General features: G+C 40.3%; 1 protein-coding gene across 1 annotated transcript in view; it reads left to right on the forward strand.

Annotated features, from left to right (window-relative positions):
• The first annotated feature begins 1,347 nt into the window (after positions 1 to 1,347).
• BARD1 (BRCA1 associated RING domain 1) overlaps positions 1,348 to 23,649 on the forward strand; it is a 66,637-nt gene continuing 44,335 nt past the window's right edge. The window contains exons 1-4 of the mRNA XM_039495581.1: positions 1,348 to 1,621; positions 2,964 to 3,020; positions 8,043 to 8,188; positions 15,775 to 16,808. Coding sequence (XP_039351515.1) covers positions 1,461 to 1,621; positions 2,964 to 3,020; positions 8,043 to 8,188; positions 15,775 to 16,808 — 1,398 coding nt within the window. The 5' untranslated portion in view covers positions 1,348 to 1,460. The remainder of the gene's footprint in view (positions 1,622 to 2,963; positions 3,021 to 8,042; positions 8,189 to 15,774; positions 16,809 to 23,649) is intronic.

Consider the following 23,649-nt stretch of genomic DNA (forward strand, 5'->3'; position numbering starts at 1 on the left):
CGTGGGAAGGCCTTAATATTTTAATGTATAAAACACTGAACAAATAGCCTAAGGAAATCCATAAAAAGCTAGTTCTGTTTTCTTAAGTAAACATACGAACTTGTTCCTGTGGCAAATCACTTTCCAGCAACTTTGCACAAACAAATAAAAGTGCCTAATCCTGCAAATACTGCTGTGAGAAATCAGTCCCATTGATTTCAACTGCACTGAAATCAATGTAACTACTCTCAGTAGGAAGTACTATGCTAGGTACTATCTCTTTGCAGTACTGAGCTGAAAATGCATAGACCCGTGCACTGTACATTTGAGTACACTAGTAATATTGGTATTTCATGCATGCAAAATGCCAGCCCTGCCTCATGTATATTGCTGTACCCTGTGCTGCAATTCTTTAACTGAGTAAATTGTGTAGTTTTGACACTGTAGAAAGTGACTTTTTTTCAGCTGCTGCGACACTTGCAGTTGGTTTAAATGGCCCAATCCTGCAAACATTTACTAAAATGTGCAGTGCTTGCCAAATGGACTGGTTGGACTAATGTTGCTGGGAGATCATGCTCTCAGATTTGCAGTTAGAGAGCTCCCATATGCAGAAAAGGCTGGACTTTTCTCCTTTCTTTAAACCTAGTGGAGTCGATGAGGCTGGAGATCTCCTTTCTTTGAACCTAGTGGAGTCGATGAGGCTGGAGATCTTCACAAGTGATGGGGCCTGGATGAGCAGCGGGGCAGCCAGAGGGGGGCCACGGAGTTGTGGGCTGTATGTTGCCCCCTTCCCAGCAGAGATCACAAAGGAAATTGTGTCACTTTTCCCACTGAGTTCCCACAGGGCAGGGATGACCCATAATGATGGACCCACTGCAGCTATAGTCAGCTTTGCCGCCTGGGCTATGGAGCTGTGCAGAGAGCCTTGGCCCAGCTGCTCCTGGCCCCCAACCGAGCCCCAAGGCTTTGCGGTGTGTGGCCCCGTGATGCTGATGGCCACAACAGAGAAGAGAAAGTCTCTCATCCCACAGGGAATGTGGGAAAGTGGGAGTGTCTCAGCCCTGCTCCCCCAGAGTGAGGGGCGTGGAGCGGGCAGTCTGGGCTCTGACCCTCCCCGGTGAGGGGAGTGGGGGGGGTGAATCTGGGCTCTGAGCCCACCAGAGCAGGGGAGTGGGGGGGAGAGGCTGGGCCCCGCCCCCAGGGCAGAAGGTGGGAGGGCTGGAGTCTAGGCAGGGATCCAAGCGGGCAGTCGCCGGTCCCAATCCCTCCGGCAGCGGCTCTGGGGCGGGGCTTCGCGCTCCCCGCAGCCCATGCGCGCGCCCGGCCACGCCCCCGGCAGCGGCTCTGGGGCGGGGCTTCGCGCTCCCCGCAGCCCATGCGCGCGCCCGGCCACGCCCCCGGGCCGACCCGCGCATGCGCCATGCTTCGGGCGGGAGCCGGCGGTTGGTTTGAGCGGCGGCCGGTCCTGTGGCGGCGGGAAGATGCGGGCTGCGCTGCGGGCTCGCTCCGGGAACCAGCCGGCACCGGCAGGGAGGGCTGCCCCAGCCCCCGCCCCGCTCGGAATGGAGCCGCCCGCCGGCTGCTGGGACAGCACCCGGGCCGCCCTGCGGCAGCTGGAGGGGCGGCTGCTCTGCTCCCGCTGGTAACCGCGCCTGCCCCGGGAGACCGATCCCTCCTCCCCGCCGGGATCCCGCCCTCCCCGGGAGACAGACCCCCTCTCCCCTGGGATCCTGCCCTCCCCGGGGACAGGTCCCGCCCCCTCCCGATCCTGCCCTTCCCCGCGGACAGGTCCCGCCCCCTCCCGATCCTGCCCTTCCCCGGGAGACAGACCCCCATCTCCCCTGGGATCCTGCCCTTCCCCGGGGACAGATCCCGCCCCCTCCCGATCCCGCCCTCCCCGGGGACAGATCCCTCCCCGGGGTGCCGCCCTCCCCTGGGGTCCCACCCACTCCCCCCCGGGGACAGATCCTTCCCCGCATCCCGCCCTTCCCCCGGGACAGATCTGCCACCCTCCGGATCCCGCCCGTTCTATCGGGGTAGAGGTGTATTTGATAAGAACTCACGCTGGTGTGATCCCACATTACCTGACACTCCTGGCTTCCCTTCAGAGTCCCAGTGGGGCTCCGTGAGAGTCTGGCTAGCCCATCTGATGGCAGGCCTGAGGCCTAAGTGGTGTTAATGTGTAGGAACTCAGGGAGACAGGAATTATACACTGTTTTGTCCTTGAGCACTTAGACTAAATAGTGAATAACCCCCATTCCATTGGCACACTTAGTGCTTCCTGTTAGAGCACTTTTGACCTCCAGACCAGACATATTAAACCATCTGAAACTGACATCCTGTCCTAGTGAAGGTTCTATAATGTTGAGGATCTGCTGTTTCTAATGTAATTGCATTGCCATAGTTAGGTGGTGTGACCGTCCCAAAAGGACGTCCTCAGAGGGAGTTGATACCCTATAATGATTGTGTTGTAAAAATGCCCTTGACTTTCCCAGTACTTGGCTACTGTGGTAATGGGCTTATACATCCCTAGCGAGATTAACAGTGAGCAGTGCTGATGTAGTGAAGCAGAACTGTGTTTACTTGTTTCAGAAAATAGCTGTTGTCAGCTTGATCTGCTGCTGTCTGGGCAGAGCCTAAGGAAGCTGGTTATACAGTAAATGCATCTACATTGGAATCAGAACCATGCTAGCTGTCAATGGGCTTAAAAAGCTGTTGCTAGCAGGGTTCTATAATGATTTCCCTGATTATTATGGAAGGAGACATTTTATCAGAGAACCATGCTACTTTCCACGTATTCAGTAGCGTGATTTATAACACTGTCCTCAAACAGAATATCTCAAACCAATCAGGAAAACCATGCTAGAGTCCTGCTAGCAATAACCGCAGGCACAAATGCAGATGCCTTAAAAGTAATTGGTTCTTTGTTCTAGGAGCTAAGAGTTTTTTTAAAATCATTACTGCTTTTCTTCCTCTCTGAATAGCATGAACATCCTTAAGGAACCTGTGTGCTTGGGAAAATGTGAGCATGTTTTCTGTCTGTAAGTACCATATTTACTTTATATGCAACAGCTGTAAAGAAAAGGACCCTAGTCCTGCAAACAGTTATGTATAATACCCTTAACTTTACATATCTGAATAGTTCAGTTGACATCAGTGGGACTGTTCTACATGTGTATACATTTTCCTGGTTTGGAGACAGTGAGGTCAAAAGAAAAAGCTGAACAGTTTTAAAAGAGAGTAATATTTGAAATTCATCCTGTCCTTATTCTTATGGTCTGTTCTAGGGGAAAAGAATACAACAGGGAAAATTAGATGTGTAAATGTTTTTTTTTTTTTTTTTTTTTTTTAAAGGGAACCATTAGCTCTGCCTGATTGGGTCTTCAGAAGAAATCACAAATCTTGGAATTAAGGCCTTAGTCCCACAGAGATCTGCCCATGCAGAGCCCCTTTTGGCTTTGGTCCAGGGGGGTGCAGAGGTCTGTCTGCACGGAGGTTTTAGTAGGATCAGTACCTATATATTTGGAGTTTTAGTTTACAGCTCATTGAGTTGTGTTTGTAAGAGGCAAATTCTCTGAACTGAAAGGCTAAAATTATCTTCTTTATATTTGAATTGTAGTGCTGAGAATACCAATGGGAGTCTTTCAGTTACAGGAATTAGTTTGGAAAGAGTCAATAATTTGTCCACACTGTAGTACCCTCATCTGAGAGGACAATGTACATATTGGACAGGCAGAAGTATTCATAGGTTTTATTGGCATACCAAAGCAAACACAGGGGAGGGATAGCTCAGTGGTTTGAGCATTGGCCTGCTAAACCCAGGGTTGTGAGTTCAATCCTTGAGGGGGCCATTTAGGGATCTGGGGCAAAAATCAGTACTTGGTCCTTCTAGTGAAGGCAGTGGGCTGGACTCAATGACCTTTCAGGGTCCCTTCCAGTACCATGAGATAGGCATATCTCCATATATTTATCCAACTAGCAGGAAAGGGAGAACACTTTTTGTTTTTGCTGTCCAGAAATTCCCATGGAGCATGCAGGATCAGATTAGAGATGGGAAGATATGCAAGTCCTTAGCTTAACAGTTTACTTAATGCCAGTTGTAAGACAATAATTTGCATTTCACCATAACCTCTTATTAATACAATAGACACTGTGCCCATAAAGGTTACGTGGTCAATATATTCTCCCTCATGTGGGGCTCTCCCTTTTCCAGTGTAGGTAGGAGAGTGGCAGACACCATACATCATACGTCATTTGAAAGCTGCTTATGTCTATTTTAAGATGAGGCATGATGTGAAGCTGTCACACAGTGTTGTTACCATAGAAATGGGTATAAACAATGACACCATCAACCAGTTCAAATATTTACATTCACTTCCGTTGGTTTAAAGACTCAGTATTGGATTTTGTGACCTCAAAACATTACAACAATGATCCAAAGGATAAAACAAAATCTAATAATAAATTTGCACAGGTATCATTGAAATGTAATAGTGCTGATGACATTTCCGGTCCACTTCATTATCATTTTGTTCATCATGATGATCTTGGTCAAGAGCTTGGGAGTTGCCACAGTCTTTGTTTCCTTGGCATATACACATGCCGGCACATGCCTTTTGCTACCATTTCCCCATCAAGGCCCTTAAGGCTTAACGCAACACTGGATTAAAAGACCTGCAGCACAGATGCAGCTGGCCCAGGTCAGCTGAAGAAGATTGTTCTGGTGCCGGGAAGATTGTTCTGATTACAGACACTGTTGATTGTGCAATGACGCATACTGGTACAGTCACAAATAAGGTCTTATAGAAGCTTAGATGCCATTGGGCCTTTTAAGAATATGGGAAATAGTTCATTATTCACATTTTTCCAATCCATCTTGCAATGGTGATCCAATATGTGATTTACCTCTGTTGCATAGACATACAGATCTTTGTTTGATAAAGTGCCCCTTTGACATGCTCATCAATACTGTCATCATGTGGCAGGAATTTGGCCAATTACTTGTCCTTTTTGATAGCTAGTTCGAGGTGCAAGCAATTCAGGTCTCTGTGGGTCTCCTTTTCTTTCTTGCTCTGGTCATACAGCACTGCTACTCAGTTGTTGTAGCATATACTGAGTTACAGCAGTCTAGAGTCTCTTTAATAATATGTTGTAAGGATTCAGTGTCTTCAGACTCAAATACCTTTTGAGTGTTAGACAACGTTTCCTTGACAAATGCTGGAACTGCAAGAGTACCTCCTCACTGATCACGCCATTTAAGAAATGAATAAAGTTTCAGAGCACTCAGATCCTCAAACGCTAATGTCAAGCCATATAGAGCACAGTTGAATTACTTACCAGCAAGCATTTAATCTGCAGTACAAAGCTGCATAAACATCAGGTCTGAACATCTATCTACTCTGCAATTTTATAGCCCCACCAGCCCTAGTCAGCTGACCTGGGCCAGCTGCATCTGTGCTGCAGGTCTTTTAATCCAGTGTTGCGTTAAGCCTTAAGGGCCTTGATGGGGAAATAGTAGCAAAAGGCATTTTCTGACTCTTCAGGGCTAGTAAGTTAAAGGGCAGCAATTACTTTCCATGGCGCTTCAGGCAATATCTTTCCCCATTTAAACCTGTTGAAAAGGTCCCAAAGTTGACCTACTTCCACCATAGCCACTGTTTCTCTTCCAGACATTGTCTACAACTTCTGTGGAACCTCACATCCCTCTTAAATCACTATCTCTCAAGCTCTATTGGAAGCCTTTTGCCATGTTCCATTTACACCATTTTACCACACAGTAGTTGATGCTCTGCAAAATAATCCTCAAATTTAGTCTTGGTCAAGATCCTTTACTATGTGTAGGATATATCATTGTTTTAATAAAAGTGGTTTTGAGAGGTGGTAATATGGATCATTGGGGAGTAGTACTAGGAATCTTTAATTGAGTTAATTGGCTGGTTGTCAGACATCTAAAACGTAGTAATTTAGTTTTGGATAACCCCACTCTAATTTGGAGAACAAATCTTCTAAGATATTTGGACATTATTACTGAAGTAGATTTTTTTTAGAAAAGCTTTCAGAACATCAAAGATGCTGTAATCTGTGTTGAGGGTCAGGAGGAGTAACCAACGGGCACCTTAGCTTTTGATAAAAGCTCCTTTTTTTTTTTTCTCCAGGTCTTGCTGCTAGAAAGCAAATAGTCTGTATTGCTGATATAATCCAAATAACTGTATCATGGTCCTTTATTTATTCAGTGGTGAACTAGTTTATTATTCATCTGTACCTTCTGATCATCATTTCTAATCCGTTTCTTGGGGTGGCTTATTCCTGCATAGTGGCTGTTTTGTTGAACTTTATATGGTGGTTTAGGCTAGTCAACAGCAGTTTGTTTCCAAACACGCCAGCAAGAGGTCAGGTCAAAGTCTGACATGAGGTTATTCTGGTCCACAACCAAATAGAGAAAACTATTAATATATTAAAAGAGCAGGGAAAACGGGTGACAATGTTGTATAAAGATAAGTGTGAAAGTAAGTGACCTGCAGTAATTGGGTCACATGTCGGAGATTTTTTTTTATGGGCTGTGATATTTATTATTTGAAATCAATTCCTGCAGTATGATCTGATCCAAAGTAACTTCAGTGGGTTAGCTACAATGAATGGATGTTATGCATCTAGATAGTGGGAATATATATGGAAATGTACAGATACAGATTGACAGCCCCTATCCTGAACAGTTTGGAACCTAAAAAATACATAAGTCAGATACAGCGTGGAAGAAAAATCTCCATCTGTAACATGGGATAATAGTTTCTGAGGCAAAGAGAGATTAACAACTTAACTTCCAAAGTACTCAGCACCTGGCGGCTCCCAGTAAGAACAAGATCAGCTGGGCTCTTTTAAAAACATGGCCATAAGTGACTTGCCGAATGTCACACAAGGAGCCTGTCTGAGTCAGAAATTGAACTGAAATCTCTGTAGTCTCAATCCAGTGCCTTAACTGCAAGACCACTTGTTCTTTCAACAACATGAAGTTCATGGGGGAAGAGTGTCAAAGATACAGATGTCAGGCATGTAACTGTCATTTGTGACTTTGAAAAAATCTCCCACCTTGAAATTAACAGAGAAATATACTTTAGTGTGGTGGTTTCAGAGAGACTTTCAAAACCCCTCAGTGTTGGTCTAACTGCTCCCATTGAAGTCATGTCATAGATCAGGCCTATGGAGACTTTGTGCATGGCAAGCCAGGGTATGAATCTAGGGAGCACTAGTCCCATAACATGAGATAGGCGCTTTTGAGAATCCCACCTGATAACTTGTATGGTGGACCCCAAAGTCTTTTTGCCAGAGTAATCAAATGAGTAAATATAATGATGTGGAGGAGGATGGAAAGGTACTACTTGGAACCTACAAGTTTGGGTTTAAGTGACCTTTACTAAGCAAACTTTTTTCTCCTTGAGCTGTTCAGAGATAAATGCTCTGAAAAAAATAAAGTGATAAAATAATTCTGACACCTCTGGACTCCTGGGGGACTTCTTACTGGGAAATGTTGAGAGGTGTGTAACTTAACAGTACCAAGACAGTTTTAATAACAGACAGGTGAAAGTGATCGCTTACTATTGATTGGATTTTCTATCGCACTTGTAAAAAAGAATGCTGTTGAAAAACAGCACCGTTTAGTTGAGGGGACAGAAGAATCTAGAGTTAAGCTACTCAAAAATGTAATGCTCTGTTAACAGAAACAATGTGTATAAGTGGAGCTTTGGAATATTTTAAATTTTGATTAACATGGGTGCATCTGAGATTCAAAAGTTTATTAAACAGTTTTGATGACACAGCTTCCTGATAAGACTTTTGGACTTGGCTTGCTTAATTCTGGCTTGTAATTGGCCAGGCCAAATATTTGATTTCTTCTTCTGCAGTGGTAAGTGAATGTTAAGTAATTCTTGTACTCTTTGCATTGTCAGCTTTTTGGTATTAAAATAAAAAAGACTTGCCTATCAACTGCTAACATAGCTGGATGCTGAAGTGAATGTGCCAGTTTACTTGTGTGGAATGACTTGTGTTTATACATGCTTGACTTTCAGAGCTTGTGTGGGTGACTGTATTGGCACAGAATGCCCAGTGTGTCACACTCCAGCCTGGGTACAAGATGTGCAAATAAATAGGCAGCTAGACAACATGATCCAGCTGTGCAGCAAACTGCGACATCTACTGGGCAAAGACTTCTCAGGTAAGACAAGACCTCGGTCTCCCCACATTGTGCTCCCTATTCAAACTTGGGTCAATTTCATATGCTTTTAAAGGATGAGAAAACTGTCTTTTTTTAAGATTCTGAAAGGTTATATCAAATCACTCTTGGAAAATCTGCATTTGAACGGAACAGTTGCTGGGTTTATCTCTTTCTTCAGATCTACCTAGATCCTTATTAAAGAAAGGGAAAAAGTCTAGAATTGCATTAGTCCACAATTCATTAGAATCTGTCTGCTAAGGTTAGAGTTAAAGATATGTAACATTCCCAAGTCACATGACACAATGAATTACAAGTAGGAAAATGGCGAGCATTGTCATGTCCTATACTGTATATTTGTGAGTGTGTGTAAAGTTCTAAGGCTTAATTCTTCAGTGAGCCCTACACAAAGCAATCTCATTGAGGGTGCAGGGTTCTTTTTACTTACCATTGTTGCAGCCCGATATGTAATGTGTCCATTAGTTTTCAGATTAGGTTGTTGTGTGTGTGAAATCTCATGCTTTCTGCTTCATGATGGGGAGGGAGGTGAGTCTCAATTCTCTTAGATTCTCAGAAACCAAAATGACAGAACTGTACCTATTCTCTGTTGTGGAAATCTCATTTCTGACAGTTGTGGTAGTGACTGTGCTACAAAACTGCAGAGTTGCTGATCTGGGATTTCACTTCCATTATTGCCTTACCAAACTTTTGGCTGATTGACAAAGAAGGGAAGATTGAGGCAAAATGATTGTAGGCGGGTCTCTTGAGTAGTTATCACATTTGAGAAAACACTCATTTAGCTGTCAAATACAGATAAGGTACTTTTCCCCCTCATTGCTTATTTCCAATATTAAGCTAAATAGAAGGTTCTCCTTTATCAACCTGATTCCCTCAAAAGGTTCACATCACAATCACTGCTATGGTAATCCTTTTTTGACATCCAAACACTGGATTGTGATATCACTGAAGCAGCGAGGCTCAAGGACATCTCAAACAGTAAATAAAGGGTTTTTCTTACAACAGCTGAAATCTCTGGGTAATCAAAAGCTATGAGTAAGAGAGAAAATGTGGATGACAGTTTAATAGGGTTAGGGAAAACATTTAAGTGTGGTGAAGCTCTTTAGGAGTATAATGGGAAGGGAGGGCTTTTGAAGTGATTGGCTTGAGGCACTTTTATATAGTGTTGAATAATAGTCAAAGCTGAGGAGCAACCTTTTATGGTTATCGAGTGAACTTCAAGGGTACTTCAAATGTCAAAGTGAATGGAGAAAACCATGCATGAGGTTATTTTGGTCTGAAGTGAAGTTTCCCTATGTGGTGGCTTTAATTACAAAAAGAATGGAATGAAATGTATTTTAAAAGAAGGTTTATGCCCGTGCAGTGGAAACCACAGTAACAGATGAAATATTTTCTTGAAATTATTTTAAAGATAAATATATTCAGCTTTGAGAAACTTGAGCTTTATTGTGTCTAATCCGTTTTTTTAAATCACTACAGTATTTTTACAAGCAATTTTTCAGTACTACTGCAGCAGGAGAGTACTAAAATATAAAGTGATGTGGTGATTAATTTTCCATTTTTGGAGGATTCCTCCCTTATTAAGTATTAGTGACCTTTTATTAGTCTCTCATTCCTGATTTAAGGAAAAAACTTGAGGGCTGTTGATAGTGTATTGTCATAGATGCTATGGATGGCATAACTAGGTGACTAGGCTTGATCAAATGAAAATAAAGGCATTATGCTACATCTAATGACGAATGATAGAAGGCTGCAGGAATTGAAGATTTACAAATTGTGGTACTCTAGGTTGTTTTGACACTCCTGTTTGCCCTTGGACATTTGTCACTTCACATAGATGTGTCTCTAGTGGAACTACCTCACAAGTGTTAAGTTAAATACATATATGGCTTTGCAGGATCAGATCTTTGTGGTTATGATGGTAATTTGCACAATGTATTTTTGCAGAGTTCCAGGTGGGTTACTAAAGACAATACAAATAACAAATATAGTAAACCACATGCCAAGGCTTACTTTCAGCCAGATTTTTGTTCTGTGGCAATAAGAAATGGACAAATTTCTATTTTTGTGGTTGTCTTTTGCATTTGTTTGTGTGTAGCACGGCAAATTGAGCAAGTTAGCATTCTGCTTCCATGTGCATATGTGGAATAATCTTGGAAGGGGCCTTCTCCATGTAATTGAGGATGGGTGGAAATCAGGAGCAAGCTGTCTTTGCAGGCAGAGATTTGGTAACACCAGCATGACGGACAAAGATGAGTTTTGGGCAGTCTTTGTGAATGGAGCTGGAGGGCAGGAAGGTGGTTATGCTGGAAGGGGTATCAGACTCAACTATTGCACGTTGATGCCAATCCAGGAAAGTATTTGTGTTGAGGGGCCAACTGCTTTTGAGCTAGCCTGCAGCACACATAGAAAAAAGTGTCTGTCCTGGACTCCTGCTGTTGGAGCCTCAAGTGAAAAACTGGATCCAGAATATGGGCTCTCTTTTGTTAGTTAGCACGCATAGTCTTCAACTGTGATTGTCCTTGTTGCTATAAAGGCACCTCGTCTGATAACCCTTGCTCTGAAGAGCCGCCAGTCTAAATAGACAAGACGGGTGGGAGAAAGGAAGGTTTTAAAAAACAAAACAAAAAACAAACACCTCATTTTAGAGATTGAGTGGCCTGAGGTCTGAGGCAGAACTAAGGGCGGGACCTATGACTGACTTCCAGTTCAGTGTCTTAAGTGTTAAGACCAGCTTTTGTATGCAGTATAGTTATAGCTGTGTCGGTCCCAGGATAGTAGAGAGACAAAGTGGGTGAGGTAATTTTTTATTTTTATTTATTTTTTTTTTTGTTGGACCAACTTCTGTTGGTGAGAGACCATCTTTTAGTATTTACACTTGGGATCCTGCATTTGGAGCCAGTTTTAAGCAATATGCTCTCTAATAGACAAGAAAACGAAGTAGTCAGATCTCTGCAGACTTCTGTTGCCCTTGAGTATAAGTGGCTGGTAGTACGTAGACCTAAGTGGAGAACTTTGATTTGTTGGATTTGTGCTCAGCTCTGTCTTTCTCTCAAAAAAAGTGCTGTCTCATTAACGACCTTTTTTATACCACAAATATGGAGAACAAATCTGCAATTGTAAAGTAAGTTCTACATTGTGTAGACTTGAATCTACACATCTTAAAAGAAAAATTAGTTAATATTGGAATTGTGTTATTAGAAACAGCCTGCAGGTGGCAATACAGTTATTAAAGGTGTTAATTGAGACAGTTAAATTTTTAATTCACATGCAATTAAATTAAAAACTAGGATACCTTAAGAATTTATCTTGTTTAGCCAGCGTTGAATCTACGATGCTGCTCCTTAAACAATTAAACTTTTATGAAATCTTCAATACAAACAACTGTGACATAGTAAGGGCTTGATTATACCCATATAGGGCACAAAATAGAGCATATAATAGAAAATCAACTACTGTGCTGGCATACCAACTTCCATCTTTACTGTCTGTGCATTAAAGCATGCCATATGTCTAGTAGAATTGCACCTTAACTGTGTTCTTGTACTGATGTTCTCTAGATTTGGGGTCGGGAAGGAATTTTCCTCCAGGGAAGATTGGCAGTGGCCCTGGAGGTTTTTCGCCTTCCTCCGAAGCATGGGGCAGGGGTCGCTTGCTAAAGGAGTGGGTGGATCGGCTTATGTGGCCTGCATCTTGCAGGAGGTCAGACTAGATGATCATAATGGTCCCTTCTGATCTTGAATTCTATGATTCTATGTACTCTCTGTATATTATGAAGAATTAAATTTTTTGAAGACGTCTCCTAGAACTACCAAAACCTTTCACTACTAGCACCTTCACCTGAAGTATTGCGTATGTTGCTGCGGTTGCTAATAATGATTTTTATTTGACTTTCAATACTCTTCTCCCTTTCCCAAAATACAAAAGTCCTCTTCTCCACTGGGAAGGAGGAGATAAACTGCTCCTCTGAATTATTGTCATTAACAGCTCTGTCATCCCCAGAGTTGCAAGGCTTTTTTGTTTCACCATTTTTGACAATTCCCTTTCCAAGTGAACCTTATTACCTGCATTTACTAGAAAGTATATAATTACTGTAATTAAGGTGGGTAATTAGGAAGAACTTGTCGAATCATGGACATAATATATGGCATACTAGAGATAAAGAAGCCTGATTTACAGTAATACTTTTCAAAATTAGCTTCTAAATACTTCAGCAGATTTTCTCAGTTCAATGTACTTTAAAGAGAAGAGATTCTGTCATAAATTTTCCTGACAACCATTTATAGATAATTTTATCTTATTCTTCATAACACCATATACCTTAGACTAATAGTTAAATTGAAAGCTTTTTTAAATTCTCTTTCCCTTTCTTATATTAAACCAGACTTTACAGGTGTTGGTCAGATCCTGTTAAGCACACATTGATGCTGGTGGGCAGCAAAAGAGATTAACTTTGATTTAGCCTTTATAAGATCACAATTTAGTTTCTCATTTTTTGGTGTGGAGGGAAACGTATCGGATGCCTTCTGTAACAGATTACATTGCATTTTGTGTATGCTGTGACATTTTTCATAATAGCTAAAGATGAGTGTTTGAATAGCTGGAATTTCTTTCTTTCTTTTTTTTTTTTCCCAGTGCTGAATACTTAACTTGCAAAATAATCATTCTTCAGTGAAGGCACTAATGTTGCACAGATGGTACCAAAGCACTTCCCTTTGATTTTTAATAAGGGACTAGTTTGTCAAAGAGATTTCTCAACTTCTGTTCTGAAACCCATAATAGAGAATAATTTGAAAGACACACAATGTGCATCATTATATTCCTTTGATGCAGATTAATGATAGCTAAGACACATTTTCTAATTGCTTCTTTTTCCTCTACAGTTTATTATTGCATTACAGCAAAAACTTGAAAATGGAGCTCTTTAGCGATAAGTTTCTCTTTACCTCCATAATATTTTTGTCTGGTCTGAATCATTTTAAACTCCACAGAATTGATTTCTATTAAATGTCAGCATTAAGAAACTTGGTTTTATTATGTGAAAATAAACCAGACTTTGTGAATAGAGATGATTCTGTTAATTTATCATGTATATGAATATTATGTTTAGCATGTAGATAATCAAGAGCTGGAGTTATAATAGGCTGGTTTTAATAGTGGTAGAGTGCGTTGGTTTTTTACATTATTGTAAATGCTTCAGGTAATCCAGAATTAGCAGATTTTGCCATGTTGATCTGCTTGTCCTATTAAATATATAATTTTTAAATTTTGAGGTGACGTTTATATAAGTGGAATTAAGAATTAACTTTTAAACACATACAACTAACTTTCTTCATTTACATTAAGGTGCAAATTGTATTAACTTTTTTTGTTTCCATCTTGGAAGCAGCATATGATTCCTTTAGATCAAAATCTTCTTGCAACTTTTTCTGAAGGAGGCTTAATTGAGTGGTTTTAGTTATCAATGTAATGCCCTCTTTGTATAAATGACTGAGAACTTCCTTTTTGTAGCTAATATACAATTGTTAAACTGTAACATAGATCCATGTGAAGTCCTTCTGCAGATAGAATCGAAGGAGATCCATTGTGTTCCTCCGCTACTGAACACGTTAATCTTGGATGGATTTATAGAAAGGAGGAGTTGAGGGTTCAATATCTTAAGTGTGTCTCCTCCGTCTCACAGAACTCTGAAAAAGCCTCTGCATCTGTAGATGCATCATAGGAGTAGAGTTGGCACTTGTCCTAATTGTCTCTTCTCTGCCCATGTGAGAGTCCCTAAATAGGTAGGAGAGTGAGTGTTGCTGCTTTTTTTCCAGTAGCCAGGTGAAGAGATTCACATATAACTGATAACTACTAAGCAATGGTTCTTCTGGAAGATGAATCTTCTGGAGAAGGTCCAGGGACAATACCTTGTAAGAGTCCAGTAATCCTCTTCCTAGAAGCTAGGTAGGCAGCTAAATTTTTATGGCTCAGTTTTTATATTGGCCTGTGGGTAGTAGGTATCTGGAAATCAGGGAATACTCAACTTTCTCAGAGTGTAGACCACATCTTAATAGTCTTTTGAATGTGTCCCCTCCTATTAATAATTAGGCAACATCCATATAGCAACAGAAGCAATTGCTTATAGGAAAAATACTAGGAAAGTATTCAGTATATTTTCAGCATTCTGTTAATGCAACTAATCTAAAAATGAGGAGTTCCACTTCCATGTGATCAGCCTCTGTTTACCATCAGTAGTCCACAGATCAGTTTGAGAATCTTTGTAATCCATTTTCCAAGCACTCTTGATGCCACAAGTGGTACATCTGAAGCATAACTTGCTGTGCAAATATTTAATTGGATTAAAATTGCTTTAGAATTTGTACTACTGAAAGATAGTGCCTGTCATCACGATATCTCTAGGACTTGTGTCTTATTGTGCTATATATGTAAAAATAATCTGGGCTGGTACAATCTCTCTACGCACATGACTCTTGCAAATTTATTTAACTCTTGTTCTCTAGTCCATAGAGGTGAATGATAGTTATATCATGGTAAATATTTTAGAGTAGACTCTGCTAGTTGTGTAAACAGTGAAGACAAGATGAAAGTAAATATTATCTGCATTTTATATTGTGCATCTGTTTGCAATCGAGCCCTTCCTTTTTTAGATACCATTGTTAAAACAAAATTTGGTTCTGAGATCTTTATGAAGGGTAACTAGTTACAGGATTTGTCTTAATTTTAACTTTCCATCAAACCCGTTCCTTAAAGTAAGCAGAGAATCTATAATGCTGTATCTTTCTTTTTTAGATACCATTGTTAAAACAAAATTTGGTTCTGAGATCTTTATGAAGGGTAACTAGTTACAGGATTTGTCTTAATTTTAACTTTCCATCAAACCCGTTCCTTAAAGTAAGCAGAGAATCTATAATGCTGTAGTTGACAACCATCATGCCTATATACTGTAGCTATTACTGGATATTTAAATGATCCAGATAGCCTGAGGTTGTGTTGTTTTTGAAGTAAATCTCAGCCTAATGCCATATGTTTCTCTCTCTCTCTCTCTTTTTTTTTTTTTTTTAACTGAATCTCCAAATATTTAACTATACTTAATTGGAGGGATAAGTAGGGTAATTTAGCTAAGGATAAGGAAGCCTTCTATCTTGAAATGCCATTTCTGAAGAGTATTGGAAATATTTGTTTTGGCGTTTGACTGCTACACTACAGAGTTTTTAGTCAGATCTGTCTTTGCAATTTTTCATGTAAATTTTGTTAAAAGTGAAATTATCTCAAACTCCTTTCTGTTGAGAAGTAGGAAAGTAGCATGCCTGTCTAGTATCCATAAACTTATTACTGCTTGAGTTAGAAGAGTGGGTAATGCTACTAATTTTAAAAATAGAAGACGTGGCGAAGACAAAATTATGGCTGGAAATTTAATGCACTGAAATAGAAGTAATACATTTATTACAATCTCATAAAGGCTTCCATTTTTAATATTCAAAATTTTTATTTACAGTTCTATTTCCAGAATGGTAAACAGCTGATATTGGCCTTAAAGCTCATTTTAAAAAATCCCTGTCTCCTACCAGATTCTGCAGAAGACTTGTTCACGCCAGTAGGTCCTGATCATGAAACAAGAAGTAAGAAGAGGCAGATAAAAATGTGGTTCAGCCCACGCAGTAGGAAGATCAGATGTGTGCTAAACAATAGTTCCCTTCAGAAGCAGAATCAACTGGTGACTAATGGTGGCAGCATTAACCAGGGCCCATCTTCTGCTTTTGACTTCCTTCCTTCTCCTCCTCAAGAGAAGCCTTTCAAGATGACCAAGGAACCACCACCACACAGATCGAAGAAAAAACTGAAGAAAAAGAGTCTAGCAGACATCAACAAAGTGTGGGGTATAGAGAAGGAAAAGCAGAAAGAGGGCAGTGGAACCGAAGGGGAGACCCAAGATGAATTTAAAGAAAAGACTGTGACCTTTTGCAGCCAGTCATTAGTTTTATGCAGCCCCGAACCACATAGTACGGAAGAGACAATAGGACAGACAAACTTTGTAATGGAAACCGACCTTAAGGATGGAAGAGAGTCCCACTCGGAAATGGCCACACAAGTAAAACCCACAGAGGATAAAGATAGCTCTGCACAAGTTAACATAATGAATGGTTTTAATAAACCTCTGCCATCAGAAAATGAAATTACTCCTTTAAAGCGCAGAAGGCAGCAGTCCATATCCCCCGCTATATCTCATGCTAAAAGACTGAGAAGAAGTGATCAGAGTGCTGATATGCACTCAGTCAACCAGGGTGTTTGCAATCCTGAGATAACTGCCATGAGCACTGTTAAAATCTCTCCAACTACTGAACAGGGAACTCCAGTTCATATCTCCTCTCCTGCATTTAAACTTACTGGTGGCACCTTATCAAAGACAAGAAGCTCTGTAATTTTTCAAGAAATCAATAGCCCTTCACTTTCAAAAACTCCTTCTACCCCATTCACTTCAAATACTCATAATCAAATGAAAACAACACACAGCCCTTCCCTCTTGAAGAAGTCTCCTAGTAATAACACAACTACCAAAAGGAATCACAGAGGAGAGACCTTGCTCCACGTTGCGTCCATCAAGGTAGGACTTTCTTATTCTTCTGGTTTGAAACAGTGGTTCAATGGTCACTTTAAGACAAGTGCAAATGTTTTTCAGGCTGTCACTCTAAAATTGCAACATTAGTTCCATATCTCATGTTTTTCTGGGGTAGGGCCAATTTTTATGGTTCTGTTGTGTAGATCACCAGGTTTCAGAGCCTGGGCTCCAGCCCAAGCGGGGACATCTACGCTGCTGTTTTCAGGCCCACAGCGTAAGTCCTGCAAGCCTGATTCAGTTTGCCCTGGCTCTGACACTCGCTGGGGTATGTGTCCGTTTCCCTCCTCCTCCTCTTCTCCCCCCCCCCCCCCTGTAGAAATACCCTGGGTTCTCCAAATTGATGTCAAAGATGTGGTTCTTGTAGACTGTTACTCTTGGAGATTTCAATGTGCACGCCAACTTCGGCTAGGATTGTCTTACACATGACTTCCAGAAAGTGATCTCTGTCTAGGCTTTGTTCTAAAGATATTGTATATGCTAAAAAGTTGAATGTGTGATTGACATTGTCTTTGGGTTTATTTTTGATATTTCAAGGCTACCCTCCTAGGTGGCCTTGACAATTAATTGGTTGGCTGTTCAATGACCACATCAACACTGGAGCTAGATTATTTAACTATAATTAATGTTGCAGGAGACTACCTGAATACTGGCATTGTCTAGTTTTTGAGACCTTGACTTTATAGCACTAATAATAATCTTCTAGTATCGCTTTTTAGATGGACTTTCTGTGGTTTTCTTAAACAAAATTGAAAGCAAAAATTCAGTCATGTAACTGTTTGGTAGACAGAGGTGGATTGCTGCGTATCAGGATTTTTGTACTGTGTTCCTGTCTTTGGGAGGAGAGGGGATGATCCGATGGTTATAGCAGGAGAATGAGAGTTAGGATTCCTGGATGCAATTTGATTTTTTTTTTTAATGATGCTTTGCATTTACACAGTGTTCATTCATCTGTGATCAAACCTGCCAGTTTCCCTCATGTTTTATGATCAGAGAGTCCTTTTGTCAGCTTTCTGCAGTGTTGCAGTGGCATGCTCCTGTTTCTTTAAAACGGTTTTTCCTCTCCCTTGTTGCTGTGTGAAAGATCCACACAAACAGGAAAAATGGACTGTACTTAGTTAACTGTTCCCCCCATGTAGTCATTGTTGTCAAGTTCACTAAATAAACAAATAAACAAGAAGGGGAGGGATATTGTTTTCATCCTCTTTTTGGCTATAATAATCATAGGTGTTATAATAGCAGATAAAACTGTTTTGACATAAATGACCTTTTTAAGTAGGTGTCCTCTTAAGAGGGTGTGTTTTGTTTTCTGTCGTACAGAACCTCAAGTTCTCTTTTAGGGGGATCAGACAGAGAAGTATCATATATGGAAAACTTTGGTAACGTTATCTGGGGTCATTTCAAAGAACTTGTGCTTTGTGCATTAGCACTTTAAATATATATATTATATTAAATCATACATAAAAGAAATAGTCTCATCAATAAAATTCCTGTACCTCTAGAATTGATATACTTGTAAATATCCCGACACTGATACACAGCACTTCTATTTGTAGAGTCAAAGAATTTCCTTGATAAATAACTGTTTTCTGCCTTTCATAGAGGCATTATAGCAATTCTCACCTGCTGCTTATGAAACAGTTCTTCCATTTGATTAACTGGAAGTAGAACTTATGGGTTATGAGTACAAATCTTCTCTTTGAAATCATTTATACTTAATTAGTCATGGTAGAGAAAATTATATACTGTAGTTAGTGACTTGAGAGCTCTAAGGATGGTCCTGCTATTACCTCACTTCACAAATTCAGCATACTCATCTTTTATTATTAAAATGCTGCTTATAGACTACCCCTGTATATTTCCAGGGGGATTTTTTTAAGGGAAGCTGTCAGGATTGATTGTCCTAAAATTTGACTTATCTTGACAGCTTTCCCACACTTTTCCTTCAAGATTGCATTATCTTCAATGTATTTTTGAGAGGGGAAAAGAGCAGCTATGCAGCTTATCATGAGAGTCACAGTAAACTAAGAGAAGTCAATAAGGCGCAATTATCAAGGTACAGTTTTCTTGATGTTTATAGTCAGTGAGCTAAAAATGGAAGTCCGGTGCTGTTCCTCATTAGTACTGGTACAATTTTCCTTATTTTGTTTGCATTAAAATAACACCCAGTATTATTAATTATTGGTTTAATTAGATGGGGCTTCTCTGTTGCCCTAAAATAGAATGTGACTGCCTTTAAGTGTAGACATTCAGCTTTGACCTCGAGCACTGGGACTCCCCCACCTCATGGGATCCTAAAGCCCACACTTCAGCCTGTGCTGAAACATCTACACTGCAGTCAGGGTGGATTTGATTTAAATCACTAGTCAGGAAAACTCGATTTAATCATGGATTTCTACATAAAAGTGCATTCTTGTTGATTGTTATAACCTTAATACATATTCTTCACAGCTCAGAGATGTAGGTTTCATTTTTAGAAGGTACACACTATGCATTTTTAAAGAGATTTATTGTGAAAACTTTTCAGATTAGTTTTACAGCTATATCAGAAAATGAATGATTGTTTGGTTATTTCATTTACCAAAGGTAATTGAAGCTGATATTTATGAAGTCATTGGGAGGCAAACTATCTCCACTTCAACAGGTTAATCATTAATATTTGGAGGATTTTCTTGCCATGCTGTATAAGGAGGAGAACATCATCAGACAGACATTTCAATTGTTTTATTTAACTAAAACAATAACATTATGTGTTCTGGATTTTTTTCTTCAACAGCAAACATATAATATTCTAACAAAACAAGCATATGCATTTTTTAATTTAATTAAACATTCAAGTTTTTTAAAATCAGGTTTGTTTTTGTTAAAATTGTTTTAACTAAAATAGTAAAATGTAATTTCAAAAAAACCCACAAAAATTAAATCGACGATGTCAGCCAGGTCAACATGTGAAACTTAAAATATTGGCATCTGCAACTAACTCAGTCGTCTTCACCTTCATTTTCCTGTTTGTTCATAATCTGGAAAAGAAAAACAAGTTGTCCTGCTTTTTCAGGTCCCAAATGATTTCTCAATTTGGAATGAATTAGTTAGTTCAAAGAGAAAATATTCTTTCTACACCAACAGAAGAAGCTACTGCTGTTAAAAGTGAGATTATCACTTCAACAGTCTCTGAATCCAAGTGCTTAAGTGACTTCCACCAGTTCACTGATGTGACTTTCTTTAAAACATCATCAGCATATGATATATTTCTTGAATGGTTCTTATTTCCAATCTGGGCCTCTTTTACGGCCTGCTGTCATTATAGGTTTTCCTTTCTAGTGAGAGAATGGTAGATCTCAAATCAATGAAGGCTACACTCAGAAAGACCTCAAGACTTCTGGAATATGCTGCTCAAACAGTTGCACTTTTGTTTCTACTACCTGTCCCTCCCTTCTCCAGGGGCGGCTCCAGGCCCCAGCACGCCAAGCGTGTGCTTGGGGCGGCAAAATTCCTAAAGCCGCCCCTGCCCTTCTCACATTTATCTCCAGACTTCTTCTCCTTGTCCAGATCTATTCCGCCCCCAACAATCTTCTATTCATTGAACTTTTTGAAACTTTGCACTTTTAGAGAGAGGTAAGGGATTGACTCTGTGTACACAAATTTGCAGAGGGACAATAGGGTTGAGGTCTGTTATTTCTCACACCTCTAGATATTTATTTATTTTAAAACATTTTTGCTGTTAGCAAGCATGTTGTCTCTGGAGACACAAATCCACAGTTCGAGAACTGAAAAACTATGCATCTCTGATGGTATCTTCTAGACTAAGCACTGAGTCCTATTGGACAGATGGAAAGATTAACCGAAAGAATCTATACAGAAACCCCTCGAACCCCATAAGATTGGATCCCTAATCCATGAACTATTAGAACTCATTTACAAAACTTTTCTTAAACATTACATGAATATTTGTCTCATATTATAGAATTAGAATTTATAATCCCTATTCCATGATGAGAGATCTTTGAGCTATAATGTATCTTAATTAAAACTATCTATTTTTCCTCAAAAAGCATTTTATCCAAAAAAATCCGATTTAAATGCAAAAAAATCGATTGATTTTTGTTCACCCTGACTGCAGTTAGATAACCCGAGTCCCGCGAGTCCAATTCAGCTGGCACAGGCCAGCCTGGTTTTTAATTGTAACATAAACATACCCTTTATCTCTCTGTGCTTCACTTCCCCTTCTGTAAAATGAAGATAATACTTTTTCTTCCACACTTGTCTTGTGTATTTAGACGGTAAAATCTTGAGGGTAGGAACAATCCTGTATTAAGTGTGCATACTGCAGCTAATGCAGTGCCCTAGGAACCACCGTAATGCAAGCTGTGGTATATTGAAAACTGTTAAAACTTAAAGCATATCTTGTAATTTTAAGGGGGTTTTGAGTCTTGGTTGAAGGGAAGCATGCAATCTGGGTCTTCAGCACTCAGTCTGTAAAGAGCCAGGTGGGTTGAATTTTATGCCTCTCTATCTTAGGACACAGCCTGCTTTTTTTGTGTATGTGTGTGTGTGTGTTTGTTTTATGGTTCTGGATTCAAAGAATTAAAGTAGTGTTATCTTACAACCTTTCAGCAAGTGTTTTTGTTGGTCTGTATACCAGGGGTAGGCCACCTATGGCACGCATGTCAAAGGCGGCATGCAAGCTGATTTTCAGTGGCACTCACACTGCCTGGGTCCTGGCCACTGGGCGGGCGGGGGAGGGGGGCTCTGCATTTTAATTTAATTTTAAATGAAGCTTCTTAAACATTTTAAAAACCTTATTTACTTTATATACAACAATAGTTTAGTTATATATTATAGACTTATAGAAAGAGACCTTCTAAAAACGTTAAAATGTATTACTGGCACTGGAAACCTTAAATTAGAGTGAATAAATGAAGACTCGGCACATCACTTCTGAAAGGTTGCTGATCCATGGTGTATACAGTGAACATAACACAAACAAAAAGGGGAGTTGAATAATCTCTGTACTTGACTTCTTCTGTAAATTAGGCTAAATTAGAGAATTTTGGACTATAATACATGAAAGGTAGCCCAGTCAGTGATTTCAATTCCACAAGCACAATGAGTTTTTCTCAGTATTTCTAACATTGTTTTCCTGATTTCTTCATCCACCCATGTTTGTCAAATTGTCACTGTAATGGAAACAGTCTTGTAAAAAAAATATCAGAATTAAAACTAAATTCTCTGGGACTTCATTAATTATAAAATCCATATTATTTTCATTAGCTTGTAGGCCCTAATACATTGCACTTAATGAAAGTTAATTGAGTTCTACTTTTTTTGTCTTTTAAAAGAGATAATTAACAACATTATCAAGCATTAAAATTAAGTATTGTGCTATTCCAAATCAGTCAAAGCTGGAAGTGTGTGGGTCTCTTTCCCATTTTACTACTTCTACACTAATAATAAACATTCTAAAAGCAAAATGGTTCTGAAAAAAGGTTCGAGTGGATGAGCTTCATGCTGAATTGCATTAATAAATTAGACTGAATGTAGCTATTTGCCTAGTGAACTGAAATCATGTTTTTTATTACCCTCCATACTCATTAAAGGTAAAATTTCCAAGTAGTTAAAGTGCAAAATGTGGCCTTTTATACTTCTAAAATTATCTAAACGGTTGGGGAAAACCCCACTCCATCACAGTTCTCCCACATCTTAATTATCTAAATTCTTTTATTACCAAACATTAGATCAGAGAACTACTGCCTTACATATGTGGTGATTGAAAACACAGGAACTTGCACCTCTGGCTCATTGTTACCACGGGGTTTTAAATTTGGCCTGGATATGAGAATCCTGTAAACTTCCTGCATAAACTTCCCTGCAGATCAGATTTTGCCTGTATTTCTCCTGCAAGCTGCAGGGTCACTGGGCAGGATAGACTGTACGGAAGGCTCCCTGAGCAAAAGCAGCACTAGTATAAAGTCCAGCAAGAGGAAAGAATGATAAAACATGGGATGGGCTGAGGACAACTCAGGTGCATAGCACATTTAGTTGGGAAGAGCGTTTGAGCTTTATGCCCTAAACATGTAGCAGCTAAGCATAGAGTTATTGCACTCCGACTCTGGGAGCATGAAGCAAACCTCCTTTCACGGTGTTCTCAGTCTAAGGGCTTGTCTACATTACAGGACTATTTCGAATCTACTTAAGTCGAATTTGTGGATTCGACCTTAATAAGTCGAATTTGTGTATCCATACTAAATACACAAATTCGAACTTCTGAGTCCACATTCACGGGGCCAGCTTCGACTTTGGAAGCGGTGCACTGTGGGAAGCTATTCCACAGTTCCCGCACTCCCCGCTGCCCATTGGAATTCTGGGATTTCCCCCCAATGCATGCTGGGGGGAAAAATGTGTCGTCATTGAACCGTCAATCACGCCCTCCCTGTCTTCCTTGAAAGCGCCGGCGGGAAATCTGTTCGCGCCCTTGTCTGCTCGGTTACAGCGCGGACGCCACAGCACTGCGAGCATGGAGCCCGCTGCGATCATCGCTGCACTTATGGCCGTTGTCAACTCCTCGCACGTTATCGTACACCTCTTCCACAGTCAGATGCTGAGAAACCGGGCGAGGAGGCTCCGGCAGCACGGTGAGGAGAGTGGCGCAGACCTCTCAGAAAGCAGGGTACGCCAGGCAGTGGAGATCATGGTGGCAAGGTCCCTCACCAAAGGCTCTTACTTCAGAACTCTTGGGTGAATGCCATCTGGTCCCGGTGACTTGTTAATGTTGAGTTTATCAATTAATTCCAAAACCTCCTCTACTGATACTTCAAACTGTGACAGTTCC

This window comes from Mauremys reevesii, linkage group 11, assembly GCF_016161935.1.
Source record: "Mauremys reevesii isolate NIE-2019 linkage group 11, ASM1616193v1, whole genome shotgun sequence".
Taxonomy (NCBI): domain Eukaryota; kingdom Metazoa; phylum Chordata; order Testudines; family Geoemydidae; genus Mauremys; species Mauremys reevesii.